Source organism: Pelobates fuscus, chromosome 1, assembly GCF_036172605.1.
Source record: "Pelobates fuscus isolate aPelFus1 chromosome 1, aPelFus1.pri, whole genome shotgun sequence".
NCBI classification, from domain to species: domain Eukaryota; kingdom Metazoa; phylum Chordata; class Amphibia; order Anura; family Pelobatidae; genus Pelobates; species Pelobates fuscus.
The window spans coordinates 340,155,307-340,175,528 of record NC_086317.1 but is presented as its reverse complement, the minus strand read 5'-3'; the positions used below and the strand labels follow the sequence as shown (position 1 = coordinate 340,175,528).

Here is a 20,222-nt window from a genome sequence, read left to right as displayed (position 1 = left end):
TTCGCCTCTTTCATATTATGTGCACCCACACTTATTATATATCATTTTATTCAGGGGAAACAGGGCTTTCATATAACATCAAATACTTAGGTATGAAACATAATTTAATATGAATAAAATATAAAAAAAATGGGAGAAAAATAAGAATTTTAAAACATTTTTTAGTTCTACGTGACATTTTAACTGTGAATGTCATAATACTGTTTGATTTTACTGCAATAAAATACACATAATTGTATTCAGCGATGTCTCACGTGTAAAACAATACTACCAATCTACAGGTTTTATGGTGTTTTGAGAAGTTACAGGGTCAAATATAGCATGTTACATTTTTCATTTTTTTCACATTGGAATTCACCAGATTGGTTACGTTGCCTTTGAGACCGTATGGTAGCCCAGGATGGTGTGCAGGTCTTCTATTAAAGGGGCACTATAGCACTATAGTCACCAGAACAACTACAGCTACGAGGGGGGCCTAATTAGATTATGGGTTGAATTATAGGTAAGATTATACATTGAATTATGGATAGGATTATACCGTATTTTTCGCTCCATAAGACGCACTTTTTTTCCCCTCAAAAATGAGGGGAAATGTCTGTGCGTCTTATGGAGCGAATGTGAAGCTTTACTTACCTGTCTTGTAGCGTGGGCCGGCTTCACAGCGCGCACCGCAGTACAGGAACTTCAATTTCAGGTTCCGGTTTCCGGCGGGACTGAAAGGAAGTGTGCGCAAACCGCAAACCGGAACCTGAAATTGAAGTTCCAGTACCGCGGTGCGCGCTGTAAGGCCAGCCCACGCTACAAGACAGGTAAGTAATTATGGGACAGGGGGAGGGGAGGGGGACAGTATGGGAGAGGAGAGAACACTATGGGAGGATGGCGGGGAGAAGACACTGGGAGGGGGGGAGAAGACTATGGGGGGGAGAAGACTATGGGGGGGAGAAGACTATGGGGGGGGAAAGACTATGGGAGGAGGAGAGAAGACTATGGGAGGGAGGGGAGAAGACTATGGGAGGGAGGGGAGAAGACTATGGGAGGGAGGGGACAAGACTATGGGAGGGAGGGGACAAGACTATGGGAGGGAGGGGACAAGACTATGGGAGGGAGGGGACAAGACTATGGGAGGGAGGGGAGAAGACTATGGAAGGGGGGGGAGAAGACTATGGAAGGGGGGGAGAAGACTATGGAAGGGGGGGAGAAGACTATGGGAGGGGGGAGAAGACTATGGGGGGGAGAAGACTATGGGGGGGAGAAGACTATGGGAGGGGGGAGAAGACTATGGGAGGGGGGGAGAAGACTATGGGAGGGGGGGGGAGAAGACTATGGGAGGGGGGGGGAGAAGACTATGGGAGGGGGGGGGGAGAAGACTATGGGAGGGGGGGGGAGAAGACTATGGGAGGGGGGGGAGAAGACTATGGGAGGGGGGGGGAGAAGACTATGGGAGGGGGGGGAGAACACTATGGGACAGGGGAGAAAAAAAAAATATTCTCAACAAACTGTCCCATAGTAAGAAACACTATGGGACAGTTTGTTCATAATATTTTTTTTTCTGGGTTTCTTCCTCTAAAAACTAGGTGCGTCTTATGGTGTGGTGCGTCTTATGGAGCGAAAAATACGGTAGGTTGGATTAGTGAAAAACATGTGGGGTATCGTGCTCAAAATTAGCAGCGGAATATAAATATATTGCCTGTGTGGTAGTGGTTCATGTGTATTCTGTGAATTTCTCCAAAATAAAGTGTGTGTGTGGAAATAAAAAATAAACTAGTTTGCCATAGGTTTGTGAGAACACGATTACATGAAAAGTGTCAAAATGCTCTTATAGTTACATAGCCTGTCTGGTATACTTTCAACAAATATATACTTTTGTGTAGCAGTTTTGGATTCTGTGAAAGTTGTAATCTGAGAATGCCTAAAGTTTTAGCTTTAAAGTTGAAATCACTCCTTGAAGCATTTGTTTTATAACTTTGAGAAATACATTTTAATCCTAGGCATATTTGGCATTTTAACAGTCAGGACTAATTAGTGAATCTATTCTGAGTTAGTTTCCATTTTTAAATATTTTTTTCTATTTAATACTAGGCTACGTAAACATATAGATCAGGGGTAGGCAACCTACGGCACTAGTGCCATGCACGGCACTCAAGGTGTCTTTGCACGGCACTCAAGGCTGCTAGAGTCAAACAGGCTCTGGACTATCAGGATTCCAAGTACAACTTCAGATATCTGCTAATCCGAAAAGGTGGTGAAGGACAATCCTCAATTTATGCATTGCAGCACGTAGAGGAAGTGATCTCAGATCACTTCCTCCCAGCACTTGTGAATAGGAAGCCACACTGTAGTAGAGCAGCTCGCAGTTGCTGTTGCAGCTCCTGTCCTTCACATGTACCTGGCCGGACTAGTCCCCACTGGAACCCAGGGAAGCCACCCACACTGCTACATATACACAGAAATGCAGAATAACCCTCCCCTCATACAAATAATATGGACAGCCCACACACAAACATACACACAATCCGCACAAACGAAACACCACTAACAATTCACATACATGCACACAACCCCACATGCAATACCCCAAACAGCCCCCACACACTATCAAACACACACTTTGACATATCCATCCACACACACACACAATTCCACAAGCAGCACCCATACACAGCTTACATTCATATGTATCATACACAATACCATAAACTACTCATGAACATAAACAATATAATAGCTCATATACGCAGGGCCTTCTTTAACGTGGGGCAAACTGGGCAGCTGCACCGTGAGCCCTGCTGGCCTCATCTATTTCTAGCCCTCTGGCTGGTAATCTGCACACTAAGGAGGCCCACCGGGTGGCCCATGCACAAAGGACCACCCGCTGGGCTTCTGTCAGCAGGGACCCGGCACACGCTGAGGTGCTTTAACAGCACGAGCGGGCCCCTTGCTTTTCGGCAGCAGGCTGGGAGGAAGTGACGGCCACGCATCACTTCCTCCCACAAAGAGAGGAGCGCGCAGGAAAGAAGAGTAGGCAGATTGGAGGGGGGCTGGCCAAGAGCTCTAGACCCCAACTCCCAATGCCTTCAGCCAGCCGCAGGAAAGGTAGGAAACTAGAGGGTGAGTTTTAAAGTGTATGTCTGTGTCAGTATGTCTGTCAGTGTGTGTGTGTCAGTATGTTTGTGTGTGTGTCATATCTGTGTGTGTCAGTATGTTTGTGTGTCAGTATGTGTCAGTATGTCTTTGTGTGTGTCAGTATGTCTGTGTGTGTGTCAGTATATCTGGGTCAGTATATCTGTGTGTGTGTCAGTATGTTTGTATGTCAGCATGTCTATTTGTGTGTCAGTATATCTGTGTCAGCATATCTGTGTGCGTGTGTCAGTATGTTTGCATGACAGCATGTCTGTGTGTATGTCAGTATGTCTCTGTGTGTGTCAGTATATCTGTGTGTGTGTGTGTGTGCTTGCAATCACGCCAACACCACATACAAACATATTCCACAAAAACACACAAAAACTGCTTAGTGCTAAATACAGACCTGCAAACATGAGTAAATGGTAGAGCCCCAGCTGTCAATGCATTTCTGGAGTTGCACAACAGATGGGGATCTACCTTTTAATCACCCGTGCAACAGGGAGACTGCCAAGAATTCTTGCACCTCTCTACTTTAGGTCCGCCACTGTGTTGAGGTGGAGGACGTGATTGCATGCCTGGGAAGGGGGGACAAGGTCCAGGGGGCCCTAAGCAAATGCTTTGCCCAGGGTCCAGTCATTAATAAAGACAGCCCTGCATATATACGCACAAATACAACGATACAAAGCAATTACAGTACAAATAACACAAGCAGAATACGGCAGCACACACACCTCGATTTATAAAAAAATAGGACCAGCACGCTACGGGAAATCACAATCCTATATCGGCACAGTGCTGCTAAAAGGTTGCCTACCCCTGATATAGAGTATAAAAAAAGAAAGCCTTATTTCTCATTTAAACAATGATATATAATAAGTAATAGGTACTTAAATAGAAGGGGGAAATAGTGGTGGAATGAATACATGGCAAAAGTACCAAACAGGCCTTAAACACAAGCATGTTGCCTCTCAAAAAAGCACTGGTCCTTAAACAGTTAGACCCTGAAAAAAAAAAAAAAAAAAAAAAGTTTTCTGACTAATTAGATCTAGCATTAAAGCTAGCTGAGCATCATTAGAATGGAGATTAGAAACACCTTAGTGCCAAGGTTAGCAATCCTTGCCCTATATCATCAAAAAACTAAGGCACCCAGAACAGTGTCAGAAGACAATGTCAAGGATGGGGTTGTGTAGCTGCAAACTGGTCAGAGTTCCCATAATGACACTTGTCAACTGCTCCTTCTATGGGGACCTGATTGTCAGAACTGGACCAGGAAGCAATGGAAGAAGGCAGCCTGGTCTGATGAATCATGTTTTCTTTAATCTGAGGTAGACAGTTGTGTGTTTGTGCATGGTTTACCTAGATAAGAGATGACAGCAGGATGAACTAAGGATGCATGATAAGAAGGCAGGCTGTCAGAGGCAGTGTTATGAGCTGGGCAATGTTTTGCTGGAAAACCTAGGGTGCATGATCCAAGTGGATGTCACTTTGACATGTACCACCTACCTAGAAATTATTGCAGATCACATACACTCATGTCAATGGTGTTCCATGATAGCAGTGGCCTCTTTCAGCAGGATAATGTGCACTGCCACACTGCAAAAATTGTTCAGGAATGGCTTGAGGAACATGACAAAAAGTTCAAGGAATTGCTTTGGCCTCCAGATTCTAATACAATTGAGATCTGTGGGATGTACTGGAACAAGAAATTCTATCCATAGAGGTGCCACCTCACAACTTGCATGACTTAAAGGATCTGCTGTTAATGTCTTGGTACCAGATACCACAGGACACATTCAGAGGTCTTGTGGAGTCCATATATCAACGCATCAAGGCGGTTTTGGCAGCATGAAGATGCCTACACGATATCAGGCAGGTGGTTTTAAATGTTGTGGCTGATCAGTATATACCTATAATTATTTATATGGCAAAAAATATATTCCGCTGCGCTTTACAATCATAGAATGGGGATAGTTGAGAACAAGTAGTTGAAATAAAAATATTAACAGAGGCTAGTAGCGAAGAATATATATTATAATTCTGTTTGGGATGTGCTGTTATTGTATATTCTAAGGGTGCTTACAACCATACTATGCACAATGCAGATACATTTATATAATTTAGCAATATTCAGGTAAAACCTGCAGAGCACTATACTTTTTAATCCTTCACTCTAACAGGGAGAATGAAACAGAAGGTACAAGCATTCTTAGAAAATGTGCTTTATATCGTTTAAAAGTAAATTTTCTTTCCACCTTAAACATGTTCAATGGAAGACCGTAAATATTTAATATGAAAATTATAGGCAGAAGTTGGCCGTTATTCAGCTTTCACCTCTGGTCTATGGTCTGTTAATTGACAGTCATCTTACCTTTGTCCTGACACTAAATGCCTTTTGTCATAAATTGCCTTGATGAAATTATTTCCGCAAGAGTTCCCATTACACTGATATTTTTAAAGTGTAAATTTTCTCATACATCAGTACATTAAACTTTTATAGCGTTTCATCATTAGCTGCTGTATTGTGGATTAAAATGTTCCTACGTTTTGGTCTAGTTCATTGTTATGATCTTTAGGATGAATGCAGTTTTTAACTGTTCATTGATTTGACTGCCCAGAGTGGAACACAGATATATTGGCATTCTCTATAGCCAATTGAGTAACAACGACAAATAATTATCTTTTACCCACATGAAACAGTATTGCTGTTTCTTACTGCTTTCAACAATGAATAGTATATCTGTACAATGTTGGAAAAAGGCATGGCTTTCAAAAATGTATTGGTAAGCATGTATACATGTCTGCCTTCTGGGTGATTTATTTCCTAATCGGAGATTTGAAATTAAGAATGGTTGTTTTCAACTTCTTAGTGTCATTTTACATATAATATGATTTTTTTTTTTTTTAATCTCAATTGTACCCTCTAACCTATCTGATTTATTCATTAAAGAGCAAATTGTGGTGTGATGGGACTTAATTAAAATTTGGGCGATAAAAGACAAATTGGAAGCATAGCAGTTAGATAATTTATCCAGTGCACCTTTTTTCCCCCCTGAATTCTTTAATTTCTCCCCCTCTTCCACTTTTTAATTAATAAACAGAGTTGGAAAAAAAATTGCTTCCGGTGAACTGAATTTTATAACATGACAGGAGGCTTCGTATTTGCTTAAGTCTCTCTTTACTAGAACTCCACAGCAGCACAGAAAACAACCAATCAGAAAAAAGTTAGGTACTATAAAACTCCCCTCCCCATGCATCATTTCCTCTTTCTTTGCTGCTCCGCATCAGTACAGGTCAGAGTACCTCTGCCTCCTGCTATTATTAGTTGGTGGCTCTGGGATTTGATTGACTTATCTATTATTTATATTTGTTACTCTAGTGATCATATTATATTTTTTTATGGATTTATATTTTTTATATTTTATATTTTATTTTTCATATTATATATTTATATATGTATTTATTTATTTTTTTATATATACATCTTGTATATTATATTTGTTTGTACTTTTCTTCCTATATCTAGCTATTTATTTTATGTTTTTGTTTGGTTATTTTTTCATATTGTGTGGTTTTGGGGTTAATACCCCCCCCCTTTGTTACTGTCTCTGGGCTTCCCTGTTTCCTTGGGGTGGCCCCCTCTCATTGTGGTGTTTTTTGTGGGGTGTTTCCCAGGGATTCAGGCAGTTAACCCCTTCGTTCTTCTCCCAACCCCACTCTCTAACACCCCGCGGTTAACCCTCACCGCGGACTATGGACGCTTAGCTTGGGGTTCCAGGAGACTAGCTTTTGGCTAACTCCTCTGATTCCCCGTGCTCCAGGGTGAGTCTGCCGGCGCGCGGGGTATCTCGCGGTCAGGCGCGAGTACCCGGCGGCCCGGATCGCTCACGCACATGGCCACCTCGCCATGCGGCTCCCCCCTGGATCCACGTGCATCCGACCAGATAGAGGAGGGTGCGCCTGCTAAACGCGCCCCCTCTTCCTCCCAGGGTGGTCGGACACAGAGTTTTTCTTCCCCACTGGGGTCTGGCTCTGTAACAGGGCACATACAGAGCCAGAAGTCAGGTAGCTCACTATTTCTGTGAGTATCTGGACTACATTCATATTTTAGTTCACATTGATATTTGTAAGTGATTATTCCAGGCTTTTCTCTTGGATTCTCACTTTGCATATTTTCTGCATGGTATTTGTATGCTTTCATTGATGTGACTTTCTTTTTTGCACTAAGGTATGTGTCCATTGTTTTCTTCACTACTCTCCTCTTATTATCTACCTCCTATTAGATATAGCCTAAGCACATGTATGGTGGCTCAGTGGTTACAGACTTGCACTGGGGATTTTCATCCATGAGTTCAAATCCCCTGTATAGCAAGACATCAGTCTGTTGTGTTGTGCTGGCTGAAGGAACACGTGGATCATCTTTTGTTGGATCTATATGATGCAAGGACACGTGAAATTTTTATATTGCAAAATTATGGTTAACCACCAGTCCCTATGCTTCGGTATTTATGTACATGGTCCATCCATGGAGACAGAGACCAGACTACTCTAGTAAGATACTCACTATCCTGGGCGTATTTAAAAAGCTAAGCAGACCTATCTCTGGCTCAGATTGATATGAGAGACCAGTCTATGCTGACTCTATTTCTTTTCAGATGGCATGCTGGTGGGACATATACTGGTGACGAATTCTCAAACAGGTCTGCAGCTTCATGTGCATGCCTTCTCAGTTTTAAATTAATCACGCTGTATGTCGTGATTCATGAGCACTATCATCACTGGACCAGGTTCAGCCTGTATGTGCTACGGCTGGTATACCACTATTTTGCCTGCTGGGCATTTAGGGACTGCCTGGTCCTGTTATTCACACGGCATTACACTGTCTAAAAGGGTTGGTGTGTAGGGGTCCTATGTCACAGGATGCCCTGAGGATCTACGATTTCTAGGGACCTCTACCCGCGATACCCTTGTAAAGCGCTGCGGAATAGAATGGCGCTATATAAATACCATGTTATGATAATATAATAATGATCCGCAACCCAGGATTGGCCTGCTACGTCTGTGCCCATTCAAGCGGCCTGCTATAACTGTGCCCATTAGAACGGCCTGCTATGTCTGTGCCCATAAGAACGGCCTGCTATGTCTGTGCCCATAAGAATGGCCTGCTATGTCTGTGCCCATAAGAACGGCCTGCTATGTCTGTGCCCATAAGAACGGCCTGCTATGTCTGTGCCCATAAGAACGGCCTGCTATGTCTGTGCCCATAAGAACGGCCTGCTATGTCTGTGCCCATAAGAACGGCCTGCTATGTCTGTGCCCATAAGAACGGCCTACTATGTCTGTGCCCATAAGAACGGCCTGCTATGTCTGTGTCCATAAGAACGGCCTGCTATGTCTGTGTCCATAAGAACGGCCTGCTATGTCTGTGCCCATAAGATTGGCCTGCTATGTCTGTGCCCATAAGATTGGCCTGCTGTGTCTGTGCCCATAAGATTGGCCTGCTGTGTCTGTGCCCATAAGATTGGCCTGCTGTGTCTGTGCCCATAAGATTGGCCTGCTGTGTCTGTGCCCATAAGATTGGCCTGCTGTGTCTGTGCCCATAAGATTGGCCTGCTATGTCTGTGCCCATAAGAACGGCCTGCTATGTCTGTGCCCATAAGAACGGCCTGCTAGGTCGGTGCCCCATTTATTGGCCTCCTATGTCGGTGCCTATTTGTCTGGCCTACTAGGCCGGTGCCTATTTGCTTGGCCAACTATCCTGTGTCCATTAGTTTGGCCTGCTGGGCCTGCTCTATTGGTGCCGAACCCCCTTTTGGCCGCGGGCCTGGGGGAATATCACTGAGGAGAAGCCAGTGCCCACCAGTGACACGGAAATAGGCAGGTGTCCGGACAAGCACCATTGCCATACTATCCAAGAGGACACCTTATACGGCCATCTGGATATGGTAGGTAGGGTGAAGGCCCTAAACCTCAGACCTGAAGGGCAAGTTTTCTTACGAAGACTCGGACACACGTCCGCGGTTTGCGCCAGTCCGGCGACGGCACATCTCAAAGGAGAACCTTGCACTGGCAAGGACCGGTACTCAGTCACCTACAGGAGAACGCGGTGTTTTCCTTGTCTTTATCAACTAACTCCGTATCTGCCTCCCGGTATCCATATAGCTATCGGTAGTTATTCCTGCGTAAGGTTAGCTTCTGGCCCTGTGCAGTGGGTCTTACTTGTCTTGCCTTCCGGCCTGCTATTTGCCTTCTAGCTGAGATAGAATTTGCGTTTTTACTCATACCTACGTTATTGTTGTCTTTTTCGTTTTTCGTGACTTCCTTTTCCTTTTGCTCGGGTCGTCGAGAGGCCTTACTTGACCTCCTCCGACCTCCCGGGTGCTCGTGGATTGCGGAGAACGTCTCCTGCTTTCCTCAGACTACCAACGGTCCGCCTGGAACCCGCGCGTGCGCACGGGATCCGGACGGTCAGTTGATAGTTTTGCCATCGTTTTTCCCGTAGATTACCCTCAGCCTTATGCTGATACTCGTATTTGGTGTACCCTTAGTTGGTCACCCTGAGTCTCTAGGGACTCTAGCTTGGATCACAGGAGGGTGCGGCCCTCCATCACTTCGATCCGAGGACATTTTATCTTCTGGAGCAGAGAGCGAACCCCTCTCAGATACGGAACCGGGCACTGATTTGTTATTAGAGGGCGCACCCCTCCCTCTCCCTCAGCCAGGGACTGAGCTGGATACAGGGGTCATGTTTGGAGGAAACATGCTCATGGAGAGGTACGGTCACCGATGCAGACTCTACTGTTTGGTTATTTACGGGTACGGCCCGCTCAGACTATCAGCCGGACGTTAGCACGTTATTTGATCACATTAGTAGAGAGCGCGGCTCTCTCATACTCTCGACGCTCTACGGTGCCATCCGTTTGTTCATCACACTGGCTTGTGCCTGTGCAAGACATCGAGGACTACATGGAGGGGCGTCCCTCCTGCATTCAAGTAGATCTGACGTCCGTGCTACTGGTTCCGATATAGAGGACTGCCTGGTTCATGCAAGATATCCATATTTAGACTGGATTCCTCTAGTCTATCTCCTGCAATGGAGGGATATTCTCACAGAGGTATAACGAGGGGTGACTCCCGCTTATTTATACACATTCCTGGAGATGGTTCGCCTATCGGATGGAACTCAGGTATTATGTGAGTGCAGGTTTGGGTATATTCGGCACCATAGAAAGCAGAGGATTGCTTTCTGTTTTTGGATATCCAGACCATTGTAACAACTGCTCAGACAGTTTTTCTCCCATATTTAGGTGGCAGGAGATACGGGGACCTACATGGAGCAAACGGGCTCTGCCTTGCTCGGGTAACAGGATTAAGGAGGGCCTATTACCCGCTCTGAAGGTACAAACCGTACGTATGGTTCACATGGTAAGACCGGGAAACCCGGTTTGTCTTGACCTCCCCGGTCATCAGATCTTGGGATAAGATGGCAGGACTGCCCCGTCTCCTCGAAACGCATACCTGGTGATCAGGGTTCGGGGATGGAGGACCCTCCGTCTATACTCTAGTTATTCCTCACGGGAGCCGTTTTTGTTGGATTCGCGCTACCCTACTCTTCAACTATCGTCGAGGAGACCTACGAGACCTTATGGTGGTACCTGGTATACCACGACTCCTACACAAACATCTTTCACTCTGGGACGGGGGCATTTCTGGATGGGAATCCGCGTTCCTGTTTTCACTTTCCATTCCTTTGAAGATTTCTGGGATTCCTTATTCCCAGAATAGTCGACCACCGTTCCTCCACCCAAGTTCAGTTCGGAACCCTGAATGGACGTCCTTTGGAGCCTTTTCTCTACGGCGTCCGAAGTTACACAGTCCGTTTGGAATATTGGAATCACTTAGTATGCGGCTGGTTTGTCCACACTATTGCCTGCATTATGAATTTATACTCGGATGCGACACCCCACCGGGTGGAACAGGAAGGTACGAAGTTCCTCCTCGATTACTTTTGCGATTTTGGTGGTGGTCTTCGGTGCATTCCTTGGAATTGGAGATCTCCCTGCAAGGCCGCATCGCCGAATGGCCCTGGCACGATCGGAGGAGCCGCCTTACGGGTCATGAGTTGAGACTTGGTGTTAGTTTTCTCCTCGCGACCCTAGGTCCTAGATCGGATTTCGAAGTTATACAACTATAGGAATGTGGCTAATAGGTCAGCCTACCAGCTCATGGACCGACTTCTAGGAAACAGGTTGCTACACCACGTACAATGGATTTACCGGCGGATGGTGCTTTTTTTTCCGTATCTGAGATTCTTCGTCGGTTGGCATCTTCTTTGACCCGTCGGCTGTCATCTATCGTATTGGGAAGGTCCAATTAGGATTACTCTGATATTTCCTGGAATATTACCAGCGACACAAACAGCGTTGGTTTGGTGAACTGAGCGTTGAAACAGCAAATACGAAGCCTCCTGTCATGTTATAAAATTGTAGATTATGCTAGCTTTAGTGTACCTATAATCTTAATTTTATTAATGACAGGAGGCGAGTATTTCCCACCCATTCTTGTCCCTCCCTTGTTTAAGGTTATAGTTTAGATTATCAGGTAAGTATGCAACTCTGTTTGTTGTCTCTGCTACCTGTCGCTTGTTCCTTATGTCTGTGTTTTTTTCCATAAGTAGGGTTGGGATATTTATATATTAGGTTAATTTTGTTGCTACGTTGGGTACCTACATGTTTATTCAGAGTACATTTCATTGGATAATCAACCTGTTCGATTCTGTTTTTCTCTCGTTTCAGTTTACAGTCCATCTACACTATCTAGTTTGACGGTTACACTTGGATGGTGGACATCGTTATATTCATCGTATCTAGGACTTCGTTTCTTCCCCATGATGTTCTCTGCCTTTTATTCTGTTTTGTCGCAGCTTGAAAGAGGAAATGATGCATGGGGAGGGGAGTTTTATAGTACCTAACTTTTTTCTGATTGGTTGTTTTCTGTGCTGCTGTGGAGTTCTAGTAAAGAGAGACTTAAGCAAATACTCGCCTCCTGTCATTAATAAAATTAAGATTATAGGTACACTAAAGCTAGCATAATCTACAATTATGTCCAAACATTCTGTGGGATTGGACATACTAGCATTCGCTCCCTATGAGCACCCAAGACCTTGTAATTGGTTTACTGGTTGTCCATCTTTGCACCACGTTTGGTAGGTACTAACCCCTGCATACTAGAAACACTCCGCAAGACTTGCCGATTTGCAGATGCTTTGACCCAATTGTCCAATCATCACTCTTGCACAAATAGGAGTCCTAGATTATCGGCATTATCTTTTCATAGGTTTTAATATAAAAATAATGCAAAACCAGTATAAAATTACAGATACACTTTAAAATACTAAATGTGAACTCTCATAACCTGTAGCTGTGCTGATTATGATAGTTATATTGTTAATATATTCGCCCATGAGCAAGCACTACCTAGTTTTTGACAACATTTAACTTACGAAAATAAATGATAGATCTCCTCAGATCTTCCTTTACGTAGTTGTAATGTCCATGCACCTGGATTGGCCTTCAGTTGGAAATACCCCTATAAAAACAAAATAACTTTAACAAAAAAAATTAAAAAGAATACAGATTGCCAATTCCATATTCTCTTATGTATATATTAGTTGTTTTTTTTTTTTTAAATGTTGTTAACCAGAGTAAAAACAAAAGTACAATTACGTCCAACTCAGAATTGGGGTATGTGTATTAAAGGCAGACTATAGTCACCAGAACAACTGCAGATTAATGTAGTTGTTGTGATGAGTATAGTCAGTCCCTGCAGGCTTTTTGCTGTTTCATAGAAAAGGCAGTGTTTACATTACAGCCTCCTAGGGGTACACAATATGCAGCACTGAGGTTCAGTGTCTGCTAAACTTTCCAATAGAGATGCATTGATTGAATGCATCCCTACGAGGAGATGCTGATTGGCCAGTGAGGCATTTGGCTCCACCGTGACTAAGATCATCAGAACCGACTTTTCTAAGGTGGGCCAGGTTGTCTGCATAGTCCGTTAAACACTATAGGGTCAGAAATACATGTTTGAGTTCCTGACTCTATAGTGTTCCTTTAACATAGCAAGCAAAATAAAACCTTAAGACAAATAGTTGTCGTAGCCAACAATTTTCTTGATTTAATAATTTTACAGAAGCTTTTCAAATTATTATTTTTTCAATATATTAACATATCAAAAATATCCAATAAATAAAATGTCAATATCAAAAAAATATCAAAATAGGAATGAAGGGTGGGAGGGTTAGGGGAGAGTAAGAAATGTGGGTGGGGTTAGGAGAGGGTAAGGAAGGTTTGGGGGTTTGTCAAAATATAATTTTTACTATATTATCCCACAGTTATCCTTATAGGTTAGGGAAGGTTAAAAATGGTGGGAGGATAAGGCAAGAATAAGAATGGTGGGAGGGTGAGGCAAGTATAAGAAGGGTGGGAGGGACGGGGAAGGATCAGAGGAATGCGAGAGGGATGGGAGGGTTGGGGAAGGATCAGAGGAATGGGAGTGTCAGGAAGGATCAGAAGAAGGATGGGAGTGTCGGGAAGGATCAGAAGAAGGACGGGAGTGTCAGGAAGAATCAGAAGAAGGATGGGAGTGTCAGGAAGGATCAGAGAGATGGGAGGGTCAGGAAGGATCAGAGAGATGGGATAGTCAGGGAAGCATCAGAGGGACGGGAGGGTCGGGGAAGCATCAGAGGGACGGGAGAGTCAGGGAAGGGAGGGTCAGGAAAGGATCAGAGGGAAGGGAGGGTCAGGGAAGGGAGGGTCAGGAAAGGATCAGAGGGATGGGAGGGTCATGGAAGGTTCAGAGGGATGGGAGGGTCAGAGGGATGGGAGCGATAGGGAAGCATAAGACGGATGGGAGGGTTAGAGAAGTGAGGTACATTGATGGATAAGATAGATGCTCAGGGTGAAGTTGAAGAGAGAGAAATTAACGATGTATGCAAAATGCTAGTTTACACTAGGTATAATTAAATGCTTAGTGGGCAAAATGACTTTAAATCAAGATTAGGTGTTATCTGCTACACTGTTGGAGTAGACTTGCAGGAACACTTGAAGAACTATACACATTTTGAACAACCTGCATACATAGAGTATTCCATCAGAATTATTTCTTACTAGATTGGCCATGACTATAGTATCAACAATAACAGGAACATTTTTTGTGCCCAAGGTGAATTGCAGCCCTCTGGGTGGTTGTCCTGTAGATACATCAAAGCAGTGTCCTTCCAGCAACAAATATTCCAATTCATAATTTGCAGTGACGACTCCATCTATCTATAAGAATCATCATAATACTATTAATGTTTCAAACATTTTAACAAAAAACAGCACACCATGCTAGTATTTTTGTCAAATACAGCAACAGAAAACACAAAAAGACAGTACAAGCAACATAACAAGGTATGGTTGTAATATATAGATTATAATGAGTTTTTAAAGTTTCTTTTGACAGTTTTTAAACATGACTACACCTAGAAGACTGTGCCCTTTCCCTCTTACTTGAAAGTAGTTTTAGATCCCACTTGCCATCTAAGATTTGCCCTACTTGTGACTGCAGCATAAATAGAACAGACAGCATCTGTCGTATGTGTGCACAGAGTGCTGGCGACTGATGTGGTCATCTTCTCCCTTACAGGCAGTTTTCCTGGAAAGGGGAAATTTAATCTTTCTTCTTTCCTTTCCCATCTCAATCAGTTTTGTAAATGAAATTTTTCTTTTTAGTATTTAAATAAAGCCATCTTTTCCCCCATCCATACCTGTCTCCCCTCACTGGCTCCAAGTGTGTGCATGCACTCAGAACCTGTGAGAAAGGTCTAATCAAATGCTTCTCTTTGAGGAGTCCCAAAATTCCAGGTAAGTTTTAGCTTAATTTGCTCAATAACGAGTGGGGCCTAATAAGAAATTACCAATAGCGCAAACCACTAGTAGAACTTCTTCCTGAAAATCTTAAAAAACTATGGCCCTCATGTTTTGTATCACCACGTCCAGTATGATAACGCAAAATTTGATTAATGCTTCTCTGTGAGAAGCATTAAATGGTGGAAAACAATGACTGCCGTGCATTTGGTGTAGGTTCTGAATGCTTCGCTATGATAAGCACTGGATGGGACTGAGTTCACAAAAATTGATTATCTTAAAAGAGGCAAAGTAGCAACTGAAAGGAGACTGTTACCCACCTGAATTGTACTTCTTTTGTTGACACTAAACACTGACCAATCTCAACAGCAGCTTTGAAATGCAAGTCAACACAAGGTATTGCTGACCAGTTAGCGTTCCTGATTTTCACTGACATGATCCCCAAAAATACTAATTATATAACATATTTGATACATTGTTTAAATATAAGATGCCACAACAATCTACTTTTCTTATTAGTTTAAGAAAAGCAGAGTAAGTATAAGAAGGATGCAATAAATTAGAACAATTTCTGTTCACTTACATCTTCCAAATGGATGTTATCAAGATCACATGAACTATGCACTGCTTCAACCAGCCAGCTTTCTGGAGTGATCATATTGAGAGTGAAGAGGGGAGATTCAGGCATATCCAGAAACTTTGCTGATGGTCCGGGAGAAAGACTGTCATCCTTCAAAAAAGCTGGCTCCGACTCAAGCACAAGACGGTAAAAACTACAACAAATACAATAATTATTTTAACAACAATTATAATGTATATATCTAATCCTAAATATAGTTGATCTTTATAGTATAAATAATTATAAACATATCCACTCCCTCACTAGCCCACAATCAGTGAAAATTGATCCTTGGTGATTCAGGAACCCAACAGGCTACAGTGGTGAGTAACTTTTTAGGCCTGTTGAAATATATGTATAAATTTTTTTCCTATAAACAGCATTTTTTAAGCTTATCAAGTAGTGGCCCATTCAACTTATATATACACACGTCAAAGGAGACCAGTGGGCCGATAATCTACAGTTGTGCTCAAAAGTTTCCATACCCTTGGACAATTGGTAAAATAGGTACCATTTTTAAAGAAAACATGAGTGAGCAGGAAAAACAAGTTTTTTTTTTTTTTTTATTTCTTATGGAATTCATATTCAACGGTAGGTTATAACCGAATAGCACAATCATAAAATAAAACATGGCAATTAAGGAAAAAATGAAATGCCCCCTGTTCAAAAGTCTGCAGACTCTTAGTTCTTAATACTGTGTAATGCCACCTTTAGCATGAATGACAGCGTGCAGTCTTTTGTAATAGTTGTCTATGAGGCCCCTAATTCTTGCAGATGGTAAAACTGCCCACTTGTCTTGGCAAAATGCGTCCAGATCTTGCAAAGTCTTTAGTCGTCTTGCATGAACCGCACGTTTCAGATCTCCCCAGAGTGGCTCGGTGATATTAAGGTCATGAGACGTTGATGGCCACTCCAGACCTTTACATTTTTTTCTGCTGTAACTATTGAAAGGGTCAACTTAGCCTTGTGCTTGGGGTCATTCATCTTGCCATCAATTTTCACAAGATTTCCTGTGCCTTTAGAGTTCACCCCCCCTACCACTCCCCCCCCAAAAAAATCAGTGAGCCATCACCTTGCTTCACGGTGAAGATGCTATTCTTTTCACTATAGGCCTTGTTGACCCATCTCCAAACATAGCGCTTATGGTTGTTACCATAAAGCTCTACACCCTGTTCCAAATTATTATGCAAATGATATTTTTCTCATTTACCTAAATAATTGATGTAAATAACAGTCAGCATAATTCTTATGTTATCAACTATTAAGAGTACAATTGACATTTTATAGAACAAACCTCCTAAAGATAACAGTATTTTTTAAACATAAAACACTTACAATGCACTGTTCCAAATTATTACGCACAGTAAGTTTCAAAATACTTTAGAGGTTGCAAAGAACTGAAAATTGACATTTGTTGTGTTTGCAGCATATTTACTCAAATCAAAAGCTATTTCAATAAAACTTATAACAACATTTTAACTTTTTAAACATTTTAACATAGGACCCCTTATTTGATAGCAGCTTCACAAGTCTTGCATCCATTGAACTTGTAAGTTTTTGGAAAGTTTCTGCTTGAATTTGTTTGCAAGATGTCAGAATAGCCTCCCAGAGCTGCTGTTTGGATGTAAACTGCCTCCCACCCTCATAGATCTTTTGCTTGAGGATGCTCCAAAGGTTCTCAATAGGATTGAGTCAGGGGAGGATGGATGCCACACCATGACTTTCTCTCCTTTTATCCCCATAGCAGCCATTGATGCAGAGGTATTCTTTGTAGCATGAGATGGTGCATTGTCATGCATGAAGATGATTTTATTACGGAAAGCGTAGTTCTTCCTTCTGTACCAGGGAAGAAAGTCGTCAGTCAGAAACTCCACATACTTTGCAGAGGTCATCTTTACATCTTCGAGGACGCTAAAGGGGCCGACCAGCTCTCTTCTCAAGATTCCGGCCAAAAACATGACTCCACCACCGCCTTGCTGACGTCGCAGCCTTGTTGGAACAGGGTGGCCGTCCACCAACCATCCACTACTCCATCCATCTGGACCATCAAGGGTTGCACGGCACTTATCAGTGAACAGGACTGTTTGAAAATTAGTCTTCATGTATTTTTCTGCCCAATGCAGCCGTTTCTGCTTGTGAGCATTGGTTAGTGGTGGCCGAATAGAAGGTTTATGCACAGTTGCAAGACTCTGGAGGACTCTACACCTCGATGTCTGTGGGACTCCAGAGGCACCCGCAGCTTCAAATATCTGTTTGCTGCTATGTAATGGTATTTTAGCAGCTGCTCTTTTGATCCGATGCATGGATCTGGCAGAAATCTTCCTCAATGTGCCTTTATTTGCATGAACCCATCTGTGCTCTGAATCAGCCACAAATCTCTTAATAGTGCGATAATCACGCTTACGTTTTCGTGAAATATCTAATGTTTTCATACCTGGTCCAAGGCATTGAACTATTTCACTCTTTTCGGCAGCAGAGAGATCCTTTTTCTTTCCCATATTGCATGAAAATGGTGCTCTGCTTAATAATGTGGAACACCCTCCTTTAGTAGTTTTTCCTTAAATTGGGCTCAACTGGCAATCTAATTATCACAGGTGTCCGAGATTGTTTTCAGTGATCAAAAGAGCCCTGAGACACAATGACATCCAGGAGTTAAACTGAAAACCAAAATATTTAATCTTTGTGACACTTAAATAGAATAATTAACCCCCACAGCACGGAGTAAAAACACACTAAATCAAATCTAAACACAGGTCAGAGGTACCTGTAACTGTAAGAGACAAAAAAAAATGGCATCTTATCTTCCCCTGTAAGTCACACTGTCCACACAGTGTAGAATAGAAGATACATTACAATACATTGTATAAATATAAAAATTCTATACCTAAACAGCGAGCAGCCAGTGGCTGCTCACTGTTATTACACACTAATTATAAATAAATATGGGGGACACTCTGACCCCCATATTGATAACAGGGAAATTAAATCCTCCCTATTGCCGCGAGTAGGGGCATATCGCCTAAGCAATGCCGCGAGTAGGGGCATTCAGGAGGATTTAACCTCCCATTTATTAATATGGGGGTCATAGTGACCCCCATGGATTTTAATGCGGGAGGAGGGATGGTAGAGATGCCGGCTCCCTTCTTGTTTTTTTTTTTTTTTGGTGCACGCGCAGTGCTGTTTTCGTCCTAATGGATGGAAACCAACACATTTTTAACGATTTTCATCCGAAAACGAATGAAATTTTTATTTAAAACGAAATCTTTCCTAGAAAACGAAAATTTCATTGGTGCACATGTCTATTGACTATGCAGCTCATTTTTGTTCAAGTATCATCGTATTCTGCCTAAGGTTAGGAACAGTAGTCCCAAGTCCGGCTGAAGTGTAAATGGTGATTTCAGTGTGACTGAGAGCATCTGCTCGACTTCTTTCCAGTATAGTCTAATGCATGTGCACATCCACCAGTCATGGAACATAGTTCCTCTCTCAGTGTGGCATCTCCAGCAGCTAGCTGAAGTATTGGGGTATATCTTTGCTAGTCTATTGGGCACCATTTACCATCTATATTGCAGTTTCTCATTTGTTCCAAATGGGAGAGACAGACCGTTTTACCATTGTGTGCAGTATAGGCCTTGTGCCATTGCTTAGTGGTGTACGTGGAGTTTAGGTCTGAGTGCCATGCTAGTACGTGTCTGTTTTTTTAGGTGGTGGTTGTGGATAGGAAGGCCTTCTCTATCATACTTTGTGAAGGTTATGTAAACTTTTAATCAGGGCCATTTGGATGATTTCTGTTATCATTATGATTTAAGAAGGAATAAGACAACTATGTGCTAATAAATGGCTTCATATGGTCACTATCCTTCAATAAAATACATTTTTATTTGCATGATCATTCATATTTTCAAAATCAATGTCACAATTTCTGCCAGTGTATGCAATCTTTTGAGCACAACTGTATGTAAAACAGTGCATCTATCTATGCATCCTGTAGTAGTAACCCACTCATATAAAGTATCAAAGAAAGAATGATTACAAGTAAGATGTAACTTACATAAAACAATAAAATGTGAAATGTCACAGTGACAACATGGTAAATAAACAACTTAATATTAAAAAACACATTTTCATATCTTTCTATGCAAGAATCAATATATTCTGAATAGCTGTCATTTACACATGTCTCCACTAGTAAGGCTAATAACCAAATACCATCAATAAACAGTAAAACCTAGTGGAAAATAGGCGTATAAAAAATACCTTTTTAAAGGCATTTCTGAGAGTTTGGATTTACAATTCATGAACATGGTCAACTTCATATTTACTAATCGACCCAGAATCTGAAAGAGAGCATAATTTAAATAAATACACATTGTATATTCAGATTAAACACAGAATAAAAGGAATGCAAGTCAGACATTGTGGAGTCTATTTACTAAAGACTGGATGGACAAAATCTGGTGAAAATGACCAGATTCTGATTGAAATTGCAATTCTCATATTTACTAAAGCTGATCCCAGTTAGAATTTGGACAAATAATTGGCTGAATGTTTTTGATGTATTATTTTAAACCAGT

At 42.3% G+C, this 20,222-nt stretch overlaps 1 protein-coding gene across 1 annotated transcript in view; it reads right to left on the bottom strand.

Moving 5' to 3' along the window:
* The window catches only part of UGGT2 (UDP-glucose glycoprotein glucosyltransferase 2), a 250,653-nt gene that overhangs the window by 74,908 nt on the left and 155,523 nt on the right, over positions 1 to 20,222 (bottom strand). The window contains exons 26-29 of the mRNA XM_063425741.1: positions 19,906 to 19,985; positions 15,613 to 15,802; positions 14,289 to 14,447; positions 12,623 to 12,708 (exon numbers count right to left, since the gene is read on the bottom strand). Of these exons, the coding sequence (XP_063281811.1) occupies positions 12,623 to 12,708; positions 14,289 to 14,447; positions 15,613 to 15,802; positions 19,906 to 19,985 (515 nt within the window). The remainder of the gene's footprint in view (positions 1 to 12,622; positions 12,709 to 14,288; positions 14,448 to 15,612; positions 15,803 to 19,905; positions 19,986 to 20,222) is intronic.